Genomic DNA, 12,874 nt, shown 5'->3' on the forward strand with positions numbered 1-12,874 from the left:
CATTACAACTGCAATGAATAATGCTTTTTTAGAGGGTATCAGAACCTGCTATACCCCATACATTAAAAAGAACAGTATTAGGTAGAAACAGTACCCTATCCAGTCCACACTGGCTTTTGAATTTCATCCTTTCTAAACCAGCTAGAACAAAGTGAAGCTCCCTAAGTTTTTAATACTTGCTATGGGCATGGTGCTATGCCAGGGATCTCAGTGCCAGGCTTCAGCTCTGTGGTGGACATGGAGCCGACAGCCTCTCGCTGACTGAGCCGCAGCTTCTTGCTTAGGGCACTCCCTGCAGCGCGTGGGGGACAAGAGTTTAACCTCCCTCAGGCTGGATACAGATTACATCTCCAGCCTCGCTGCCTGTGGAGTGAGGGTATTAATTAATATCCTATTACACAAAAAGTGGGCAGTTGTTCTGGTGCCAGACATGTTCTAATAACAGACACTTTTAATCATACCTGAACAATGATAAGTGAAAATTCCATTAATCTTTTGGGGATGGGGACAATCCTAGAAAGTAAGTGTCCTTTATTCTTTAGGGGATGAGGCGAATTAAATTAAGATCAGTAATGTGCCCACCTAGCTAACATCTAGGAAAAAAAGGAACCTGGTTAAGGTTGGAGAATTTGGTGTTCTAAAAGGTATTTGTATCTGAGGAGAGGATGGGACTGAAGGTATCACTTAAGGACATCTCCTCCCAATAATCTATAAACTTTAGTCCTTTAGGTTCAAAACACATTGTTGTTACCTCAACCTTCAAATTATTTCAAAGAATTCATGTGGAGTTATTTGGTTACTTTACCTGAAAAAGGCCCTCTATGGGCAGCAGTAATTTGACAATAGATTTTCTGCAAAAAAGAGCACCGTAAGCTGCTATGGAGAGAGCCTCAAATACCCAGAATTCATTTACCTGTGGGTAATTTAAACAAGGTCAACATCTAAAGAACAGAACGGTTCTTGAACTGACAAAATCCGTTTCAAGAAAATTCACCCTATAAGGTCATAAAATCCTGAAATCCACAGACTCTCAAGACTTGCCATGCACTCACTCTTCCTAGTATTATTTTCGAGTTGAGAGCTAAGAAGGAATTAAGGTAAGTAAGAGGTATATAATCAAATCCAATACATGGCAGTTTGATTAAGAATACCCACACTGAGATACAAGTGTGTAAAACATCAATACAGTTCACTTTTCTGGGAATGAAGAGATTATTTTCCTTTACTTAAACCTTTCAATAGACCTTAAAAAAGCAATTTGGCTGAGTGCATATAGTTTGCATTTCACCTCAAAGAAATGGCTTTTTCACCTGCACAGAACACTCTTTTCCATATCACTTGCTGAAGATACCACAGTTCCCATCTGTCCCTGTTTGCTTTCAAGGCTGGACTGAATGGATCTTCAAAGTGCTTCTCCTCGCACAGATCCAGAGTAACTGCCTAACTCTAAAATGATTGCCAGAGAGCATACAGAACTGCTTTTGCTATACAACATTAACTGAAATTAATGCTGGATTCAAGTTTTTTCAAGTATGACCATCAAGTTCTGAAAATTGGTTCCCAGTTTGGAACGAAGAACAATGCCAGTAAAGTGTCATAAGAATTGCAACTGATGATACAGACAGCTGCAAGAAAGGGGGGGAAAAGGGAAAAAATTAAATTAGCTATTAAAAAAAACAGCTGGAAGGTGAAATTTTGAAACTCATTTCTTTCATGATTCTTTCCCACTTTCAGATATAGCACAAGGCATAATGTGAAAAAACCCACAACTTTGAAGTAGGTGAGAAAACTTAATTTTTCTAAGTGTTCCTGTTTCTACCTGCCCATTTTTCCAGACCTCAAAAATTGCATGGAAGAGATGCACTGGACGGACTAAGGCTAAAAATGAAAAAATCAGGTTGGTGAAAAATATGTAAGGGAAAAGTGAGCATGCAACTGATAAAAAGCAACTTGTAATTAAGTATACTCAAAACCAAACAAAAACCCATAATGGAATTTTTCAAAAGATGCAACACAAGATTGTCCTCATCAAATTTTTCATCAAAACATAATTCTGCCCTAGAGAACAATTCACAAGAAAATAAACTCATTTTTGTTGCACAGAACATCCTTATAACACATTGCCTATAAAATATGTATTAATTAAGGATAATAAGGGAAAACAATGAAATAAAAACCTGTTACGCTGACCTTACTTTGTAGCTTCACGACTAACCTAAGATACCTAAATCTGTACAAATGCTTGCCATCATCTCCTGCATTTCTGTTCCCATTCATGTGCCACTGCTGATGCTCTTCCAACCATGCCATCATCTACATCACCCTGACCTGTCTGGAAGAGTACTCACTAGGCAGGGAAGAGAGGTAAGGCGGTGTTTTGGTGGGTTTTCTTTGAACAGGTAGTTCTTAGCAAGTTCATTCTGCTACAGAGCTATCATTCACAATGGGTGCAATCATGTGTTTGGTACATTTTAACTCTAGCAGAAGGATATGAGACTATGTGGCAAAGCATCACCCATGGGATGACCCCTTTGGGGCAGCACAGATTAAATCAACGGTCAAATGAAGTTAACACCTCAATGTTCTTTTCCCACTTTATATAAACACTTGTATTACTTTTGATCAACATCAGTCCATAAAGCTTCCAGTTTTTGAGGCAGGATAACAGATTGCATCTGTTCTACTCCTGCATATGAAGAAAAAGGCTGTTTGTTTTTTCAAGCAATATTTGTCTTGGTACATTGTACATGTAGCAGGAAGAAGTATGTCACAGCACTCTCCTTTCAGGTACAATACATACCAAATGAAGAGCAGCAAAAAAAATATGAGGGCAGGAGTATCCAAAACATTTCAGAAGTTAGTGCTGACAGATTTACTTTGAGATTTCAGCTTACGGCTAATGAAAACGGCACAAAAACTAGAAAGCAATATACTGATGCAAATAATGAAATACAGTAAACACATCACCTCAACACACCCCTTATCCTCTGAATGGCCAACTGCAGTGACCATTTTCGTCCATGAACTCAAACTGAAAACTCAGGCCACAGAAAGTCACACATCCAGAGCAAGCACGCAAGCAGGCTCTTATCTACATCCTTTTACACTGTATGATGGCTAATTAAAGGAGACCAAAGCATGCAACTACAGACATCTTCAGTCACATCCCTTTGACACAAAACAGATTTTGTGCCATAAAAACCTCCAGGACTATTTTACAAGTAAAACATTTTAACTTTTTGCTCAGGAGCATCAAACTCACTGAAATTTGGAGATGACAGTTTTGTTCCTCTCAGGTAGGTGTGCCTGACTAGCATGCCCATGTGCTTGCACTAACCACTGGTTACCTCCCATGGGAGAGGGTGCTTCACCCTGTTCAGTTCTTGTCTCTGCACTTTGATGAAAAAACCCACCTTTGCTGCAAAGGCAATAGAACAGATATTTTCCCCTCTCACCACCACCTCTGCTCCACCAAGGCTTCCCACTGCCAGGCCACCTGTTTCCTGCCATGGCTGCAGCCTGGGACAGGAGTACTTTCTTACCATCCAGGACATGATGGGGCTGAGTAAACCTGAAAGCTCAGAGCAGCTGAAAACCTTTGTAATAGCTTGGCAAAGCCACACAGAGCGCCTTCAAAAGTCTGATAGAAAAAAATTATGTGGTGGTTTGGATAAAGGTTTGACATCCTGGGTTTACAATAAAATTCACAAATGATATAGATAGAAGACAAAAAGGGATACATGGCTCACAGTACCTTCTCCTAAATCCAAACTACCCAATTAACTTCTTTTCATCATTGAAAACTGACTCTTCATAATAAGGTAAATAAAATCTAGATGAGAAGATTAAGGTAGGTGCAAAGTTAGTCATACACTCTAGTTCTCATCCAAGAAAGCATGTTTGAACAATTTCATGAGATTTAAGTATGTCTTTAAATGACTTGTTGAACCAGGGCTTCAGAGTGCATACACACGTACAGTCTCATATCATGTCAGTAACTTTTTTTCAGGAATAAGTGATTCAAGAAAACTATTTCAAGGTGATCAAATGTGTGTCTAATCACCTGAAATTCTCTCTTAAACCATGCTTGAAAACAAAGTTATTTTAAAAACACTGGCTTATCTCAAAACTGTTGTTTTTCTTTTTTAGAATAAAGATATTAAGAAACAAAACATCACACGCTGTTAGCATTTTAAATAAAAAGCATTTCATGTAAGTAGTGAAGTAAGATTAAACCCATATTTAAGGATTTGATGACCAGTTTTCAAGATAATGTCTAGAAGTACATGCAGGGAAACTGTAACCAGCAAAAGTGAAGTAGCTTTGAATCAGATATAGATGTGACAAGGAAATTAGAATGCGAAACACTTTTTTGCAAACTGATAACCATGCAATTAAGAGAGATGCAATCAAGCACATACACTTTGACCACTTCACTACTTTTTAGAAATAATCCCAGTTAAATTGTCATTGAACAAGGCAAAAATATTGCCACCTCCACTGCTTATATTTTTTCAGTTTATTTCCAATACATATTTCCATTCAAGGAAGCAAAGAAATAAAGAAATTTTGTTTAACCCTGATTTGTTAAAGAAAGCTGAGGTCAAGTTCATTCACGTGCAAATTTAATAATGGCTCATAAATGTTTTGAAACTAATTCAAGGTAAGGTTTTACTTACATATCTATCTTTCTGCCCCCCTTTTCCGCTCAGAATGAATTTAAGTAATTTTGTATATCTTTATAATTATCAAAAAGCAATATTCAACTCAAGTGTAATTTGATTTGTTTGCAAATCCCTTTTCAATTGCTTTATGATGCGTAAGCGCATGCAGTTTATTAGGAAATAATAAGCAAAGAAGGCAAGCCAGGCAAGAAGCTTTGCTCACTTTCAAAGTCAAGGAAAAAATTTGGCCCCTGATCAAGCTCTGTGCAAGTGAGAACTTTTAAAAGATTTCCCATTTGGTTCCTGAAAAATAGAAAAGGAAGAGAAAAGGAGTCCTGAGTGAACAAATTATTTTAGAGATAAGGACTTGGACAGATTGGTTGTGCTGGAAAATACACACTGCAAGCAATCAGATTTTAAAAGTTTTTCCTCAGATCGTTGTTAAGTCAGGGAAAAGATTCTCTCATTGTCTTGTAATTGTTTGAACTTACTTTCAAAATCCAGGAAAAAATGTGGATAGTTTTCAATTTCCCTGGTAAGGACCTTAAGAAGATTACCCATCCCAGCAAACCTAGTAAATGCAACAAAATCATAAACAGTTATATACGTAAACTTAGAATACTACAACTAAGGGCTTGACACAGTCTGCATCATATATTAAACATTTTTGCGAGTTCTGGACCATGAGAAACATTTTGATGGTCAATTCTGTGATATTTAGGCGTGGGGTCAGAGAGAGTAAGACCTTGGATAAATACACAAATAACTGTATTCAACAAATCAGAGTTTAAACATCAGTATAACATCACAGAGTACAAACAGGTATTTATGAATTTACTTAACAAGAGAAACAAACTCAGAACTATATCTGTATTTGTAAATCCTCTAAATTGCTGGACTCAAGATTACTAAATACTATTCCAGAGTTAAAAATGAGGTCTTAAACCTTGGTTTGGATTCTTTAGCATAAATCCATGTTATTTCATGAAAATAACTCTTAAGGAAAAAAAATTGTTTCTAATCAGTAAGGTTTTACAAAATATTACTATAAAAATCTATCATAAAGAAAAGCTAAAATGCTTACTCTTTTTAATTTTTAAAAATGTATATATGCATTTTTGGGAAAAAAAAAGCATCAGCAGTTCAAACTCTATCTTTTTATCCGTTATTCCTATCTTTTATCATCTTGGAAGCCTTTGCATTTCAAGTTATGAAAAACTTCCAAAAGGAAAAGTGAACAATTCTCAAAAAAGCAAGTCTCTATGGAAGAGAAGAAGGAAGGAGATTTGAAGAAAAGTTTTTTGCCTGTAAAGTCCTTAAGAAGATACATTATTCTAAAACTTATGTAAAAGTATAGCTTTCTTGGGCAAACTTCAAACTTTTACTTTTTCTCTCTTCTGAGGAAACCATGAAAAGCGCATATAAGGATAAAGAGGTCTGCCTGGAGGGATGTAGAAAAATGTAATTTTGATTTAAAACTCAGATTGATAACTGATTTTTGCCTCAAAGATAAATATTCTCAGTACTCTAAACCACAGCTCTTGGGGCTCACATCTGATGCTCATCTATTTTTCAGTTTAACTCTTTTCCCACTTAAGAAATCAGACCACCAATTATTCTAAGCATGTACATGGCTGACATTCCACATGAGGACACAAAGTTTTTTTCAGCATTACAGAAAAAAAAGTACTATCAACCCTAATTTCTATATGCATATAAGCGATGTATTTCTATAGCAGGAAAACCTAGGAAGGTAATGGAAGGCTTGGAGATTCCAAAGCAGCCACAGTCATTCCACAAAATGATATAAATTTAATCAATAATCTGTTCTGAGCACGCAGCTTCATGTAAACCAGCTTTATGTTAGACAAATGGCTTTGTTTTGCATTAAATACTTCTTCAAAATTTTCTCTCCAGAACAAATCCAGTGAGCAGACTGTCAAGCCCTTTACAATTAACAACATCTTGCATATACAATATCGCAACATGAAGAAACGTTCTCCGTTATTCATAAAGTTACACCCACTTGTATGCAGGGAAAAAATTTACAGTTTTGCTTTCAGAACAAGATCTGCACTGTATGACCTGAGTCTGACTTTCCGAGTAGCCTATGAAGGGGAAAAACATGTAAACAGAACAAAATAGTTTTTATACAGCATTAAAACTTCCATCTTCAACAATTTAACATTTTTATCACACTGGTATAATACATTTAATCAGCATCAGGTAAGAGGGACAAGATAATGTGCATACACTTATTTTCCTTTTCATAACCTTGAAAGAAACAGTTTATATTATTATGAAATACTATCACAATCTATATTACTGACTCAGTTTGGATTCTTCACTTTTTAAGCTGTATCTTACCTCATTGCCTTCAATCTTCAGAGAGTATCCAACCATTTCTTCTACTGCCAAAGTTAGCACTGCATCCAGAGACTGGTTTAGCTGACAGCATGCTTCAAACAGAGAGGAAGCCTTTTTGCCAAGACCTGAGGATATGCTCCCTCATTTGAGCTGAGTAGCTTGAGCCCATGTGCCCAAGCTCTGGTTTCTGATCCCTCTTACAGAAGTACAGCACATCATGGCTCTGGAGATTTCTGAGTATTTTTCATGAACTTTTACTATGTTTCCTAGCTTGTTTTTCATTTTATTCACTTCTCCTTCAATCCCTGTGTGAAAACTGATTCAGCTATTTAGGTCACAAGTATGAGACAAGAGCCTTGCACAAACTTCATACCCATTTTCATGGTCAGTCTGCATCTTCCAACGATCTCGAAGGCACTGGTTTGACACCATCTATTTCCAATGTACATCAACACAAAAAATAGTGATACTGAACATCAACATCTAGAAGATATGTTTCAGGCAGCTTCTACACATGCTTTACTTCTTCATGATTTGAAACAATTTCTTTATGGTTTCCCAAAAACCAAAACTAAAAGCAAGATCTAGTTCCAAGAAACTTTCATTTTAAACTATAACTTATCATTCAACGCTAAGATTTTAACTCCGTATTAAAAGGGCAACCTTCCCCTTAATGGAAGTACTAATAAACATAATTCCTTGCCCCAAACTGAATTATTTTATTTTGTATAGCTTGCTGCTTCCCAGATTTTCCAAACTGTCTTTCACTGAAAACTCTAACAATGTATTCCAAACCTCAGGAAATGCAAGACACTTCTAGGATAATTTTAAATGAGACTTCAAAGTAACTAATTACATAAATTCTGAACAGGTCAGTATATATACTGTGGTTGCAACAGAAATGCAAATAAACAGCTGATGCACAGAAGCAAATCAGAAAGGTTTAACTTAAGAGCATAAAATTCCATTTCATTAAACTGGAAAGCATTTTACTTACTGTAAAATCAGTTTAAATGTTGAAATGAGACTCAATGCATATATAAAAATACTGCTGTTGCAGCACTCCTAAATGATAGCAGCTTCTCTTTAGGTCCAAATCTCTTAAAATTCCAACTTTTAACAGTATGCTATAAAAATATGTTGACATGACAATGATGTTTGCATTTTCGTGTTCTCTACTGTTTTCCGAACCATTAAAGCTTATCCTAAGATATTACATAAGCATATAGAAAATATGTTCTAAGCTACTGTTGACAGTTTAAAGCTCATTTTTGATGCTCAACATTTAATTAGTGGCACACAGACATATATATGAACAAGAAGGTACATTTAGCATTTTGCAGTTTTAAACCATTATCCAGTGCCATATATTAAAATGTTGAGCTTTGAACAAAATAACACATGCTGGTTTTTTAACATATCACTTTGTTCCTAAAATTTCATTAATTTAGTTTTGACATTCTAGAGGCATTACCTAGGATGGGAAAGTAAATTCCTTCTCCCCCATTAAACCAATCAGTTTATTTTTGAATTGTGATAAACAAAATATTACTCCCCCAAACATATCAAAATGCAACCCTTCAAATCTGCCATGGATTTTATATACGTATACTGAAAATATACTGAAATATATATTTATTATATGCTGAAATCCAGTTTTGAAAATTTAGTAAATATTCACAAACTGAGTATTATCAACTAAATACTGCATGCCCAAAGCTAAGTATCATGTTATTTAACTCTTCGTTAAAAATCTTTGTTTACACACTGTTTTAACCAATTACATAACTTTGAAGTGTGGGGTTTCGTATTATTTTAAAATGATAGCTACAGTACTATATAAACTGCTAGAGAAGTGCTAATTTATTTCTTCTTCCTTTACAGGACTAACTCAAAACCATCAGCAGCACTGTAGCAACACTGAAGGTATAACAAACAGACAAAGCATTTAAACCTCATGTTAGTGAAAAAGGAGGCATCCACCACCTCAATCAACCCTTTGCTGCTCATCAGTGCTCCTTTGTCAGATACTACTTCCTAAATTTGCCTGCTAACATAAACATAGTCTAAAAGGCTTTTGTCAGAATGAGCTGGATCAGCAAATACCTATTGCTTAAATTAATTCAGATGATCATAATGAAGTGGGCTGGGAGTGTTCTCATGGGCAGCTCCAGTGGGAGTTTCAGGAGAAACAGAGGCTCCCAAGTTCCGGCAGAGTGGTAATGAATGATTAGAAAAGATAACTCCTAATGGCACATCTACATGGGTAGAGACAGGCATCCAGTCTGCAGTCTGAAGGAAGTGTACTGTACTAAGCATGTTAGTGTCATTAAAGCAGTGGTACTGACCTTACTGCATGAATAATTAACTGTTGTTTCAAAAAACACCAGCATCTGAACTCAAGACCTCTCAGATCAAAAGCATGATTCCAAATCATTGTGATATTCACCTATAAAGCTTGCTGAGTGCTTGTAAGGAAATAGCAGAAGGGCAAGACTCAGAAAATGGTTTTATTCTATTAAGGAACTGCAGAAGTTGCTTAAGAACGATAATCTAGTCTGCCTTCTGAAGGAAACCCTGTATTGCTCACTGTTTTTTGTTTGGGAGAGTAAGGAAGATATAAAAGATCACTTTTAATTGCATTTGCCAACTCTACTATCCATATTTTTATATTTTCTGTCCAATAAACATATTAAAACCACCTAATCTCTGGAAATACTTGTGTAAAATTAGATCCAAGAAAACGGTAATGCTGCAGTGCTTGGAGTCACACACAAAGTGAAGGTACTCTTGCACATGGGTGCCCCACACGCATGTCCCTACTTCTCCCTTTCACCATCAGCACCTGAACGGACTTCTGCAAGGCTCAGGCAACAGAACAGACTTTATCATAGGTTAGAAACTGGGAATATTATTGCTGTGAAAAGCACAGTCCTGGACTCAGGAATAGTCAAGGAAGCATTTTGATTTATGTTGACTGCAATGCTGTAAAATCATTGGGAGTTAGGGGTGGGGTTATTCAGATCCCAAACCAGGAATGGCAGCAGCTCTGTCACTCTGCAGAGACATTTGTCTAAACTATTCTTAAAGCTCTTCAAAAAGCTCTTTAAGCTCAATCATTATAGTTCATCTTTTATTGTAACTGACCAGTGTCACTGCCCTTCTCAGAAATCTCTCCAAGGGGACTAAATTCCAGTGGGTGACTCAACTCTAGGTATAGTGCTCCAAATGCATCCCAGCATGGTGCCAAATATCACGAAGGAATTGTGTCTTGCAGAAAACTGTGCTTTACACATCCCTCAAATGTTATTTGCATAGTTTCATTTTACACATTGCTTTCTTTCCTGCATTTTGGCAATTCATTAGTCTTGTTTCTATACAACACCTTACAGTTATCCCCATCAAACTCCACAGTAGGGGTTTTTTTTAATCATCTCTCCAATTTTATTACAGTTAAGAATATTTTAATGGACATGGTATCATTATCTTCAGTTGTTCTACTGGTAAATGTTTAAATTTTATAAACCATAGTTGCACTGATGAAGAGAAATATAACAACTTATGTTTAATAGTCTCAGTTGTGCAGATACATGTTAATTTTGAAAAGTGGTATTATTCCTCTATGGACTTTACTTTAGAAATAAGCATAAGACTGTATTGTTATATTAAAGAAAAAACCCACATAAAAATAGTCATACATTTGTGTATGAGATGCTAACTCCAAAAAAACCCCAAAGATATTTCACAGTAAAGTACCTACAGTATTCTCTAGCAAGGCACAGATAAGGGTAAAACACACTGAAGTTCTTTTCAGAGGGATAGTTATATTCATTTTCCAGAAAAAAATAATCAAATGATCCTCAGTGTTGGCCTCTAAATACTGTATTTATAAGATTTTCACAATGTAAGTAACATACTCACATAACAAGATGCACCAAGAAGCAACCTACACACACAAGCAAAGAAAAAACAGTGCCATACATTCCTTACACAGGTGAAGCATAAACAGATAACCCCCCCCCCCCCCATCAAAACTCAAACCCAAAACCCAGATGTAAAAACGTGAAGGTGGAATAAGAGAAGAAAGTTGCTCAAGGTGAAAGTAACCTAAGATAAAAGAATCATTCCTGCTTTGAACAATTATTTTATTACAATTCCTAGATAAGCAACACTTCAAGCCAAGAGGTTTTGCTGTTAACTGATATGCAGATTGCAGGACACAATTTAAACCATAAAAAAAGGTGAGGCAAGTCAAAGGGAGTTAATAAATGGTTTGTAATGACAAATACATTTTTCACTAAACATAAAATGTTAAAAGAGCTAGCCAACAGTATTTGTACCCGTAGCCCCAAGGATTAAAGAGCTTGGCTTGTAGTTTCACTAAAATCAAAAGGGGAAAAAAAAAAAAAAAAAGGATTACCTCAGATGAACTTGTAACTTACTCAAGGGAGGGATTTTTCTATATGCCAACTCTCACACCTGAACATACTTTGAACAGAACTCCTGTATTTTTTCAAAGTACATAATGTTAGAAGAGCCATCATGAAAGGATGGAAACCAGGCAACCAAATTATCTGGATTCTGATTCATAGGTCATAATAAAAAACCCAAAACCCAAACCCCAGCAGAAAATGTAGAATGGAAGCCAGTTAAGTAATTAGAATAAAATTATATCTGAAATGAAGAAAACACTGTTGCACTTTGATCCTTCCACCTGAGTGTATAGTAACTACAGTAGCCTAGTTTGAATACAGCATCGCATGCACAGATGCTCATACACAAAACAGGGACACAATTCCCCGTACACAATAAACGGAGCCTCTGTCAACTGACACTGTCAGGTAAGCAAAGCAGGATACTAATGTTTACCAAACTGAGAGAGGAGAAAGATGCCTTTAACAGAAACAGAACAGGCTTGGCTAGTTCAAGTGTTTCTTCCTTCAAAACAAAACCACTTCATTTTCTTCCAGGTGGAGTATGGCTTAGTTCTTCCAAACTTGAAGAGCAGCCACATTGTCCTATTATGCTTAAAATCTCCTTCTCCTTGCCTTCTCTCACCAAAATCATAATGGAAAAGGAAATAAACCACCTTACAACACACTCAGTTTTGGAAATCTAAGGATTTGGACATTTGAAAAGGTATCTGCTTTCAATGTTTTTGGATATGATGAGAGAAAAATCTATTATTGATCATATACATTTTTCTATACAGAATCAGAAACAGGACTCTCAGATGAAAAACCAGAAACAGAAGAAAATGTTGCTGCTCCTTTCTGTCTGTTGATAACTGTCCATTATTCAGACTTCTGACTATGCCATACAGAATATTTTGGACTATGCTCATAGAAAATCCAGTACAAGTGTCTGCATAAAACAAGATGAAAACTCATATTCTAGTTCTTCATGCAACTATGGTAAAGACTTTCCTCAGAGTGATTTTGTTTTCAAAGTATTTCTTGTTGCAGCTGATAATGGGAATAAGTCTTTACATGTTAACTTTGTTCTTTATCTATTTTACTACTTTTTAAAATACATAAATGCCAAAACAGCACATGTAATCTCAGTCAAGCCAGACATAAATCCTACAGTGTCTAGATTTCTCATTGCATATTTGCTAGTGATCTGCTCTGAAAGTGTCTGTATGTAGGACATAGTGAATCTTGCCAACTAAATTTGTATTTCTGATTTGGAGAGCAATAATCAATAAGATATGGATCTGAAGCAATCTTTACAAGTATTCTTATCTGGAAGAGGGGAGAGAAGTCAAACAATATCCTAAAATACTAAGCAGACAATTAATCCTGATCAAAGAAACATTGACATTATTGGAGTTAAGATAGCTG

The 12,874-nt window shown here is 36.0% G+C and overlaps 1 protein-coding gene across 9 annotated transcripts in view; it reads right to left on the reverse strand.

Annotated features, from left to right (window-relative positions):
• CYRIA (CYFIP related Rac1 interactor A) overlaps nt 1-12,874 on the reverse strand; it is a 57,287-nt gene that overhangs the window by 15,069 nt on the left and 29,344 nt on the right. For 5 of the 9 annotated variants that reach the window (XR_012622686.1, XM_074820091.1, XM_074820092.1 and 2 more), the window contains one exon: nt 4,888-4,967. The exons of 1 other annotated variant lie outside the window; for it this stretch is intronic. Coding sequence is in view for 7 of the 8 variants with exons in the window: in XM_074820090.1 (XP_074676191.1) it covers nt 4,888-4,967 (80 nt within the window). In the remaining variant the exon portion in view is untranslated. Of the gene's footprint in view, nt 1-4,887; nt 4,968-5,155; nt 5,236-12,874 lie in introns of those variants that run through there. 3 more of the 9 variants (XM_074820095.1, XM_074820096.1, XM_074820093.1) reach the window with 2 other exon arrangements.

Source organism: Strix aluco, chromosome 3, assembly GCF_031877795.1.
Source record: "Strix aluco isolate bStrAlu1 chromosome 3, bStrAlu1.hap1, whole genome shotgun sequence".
NCBI lineage: Eukaryota > Metazoa > Chordata > Aves > Strigiformes > Strigidae > Strix > Strix aluco.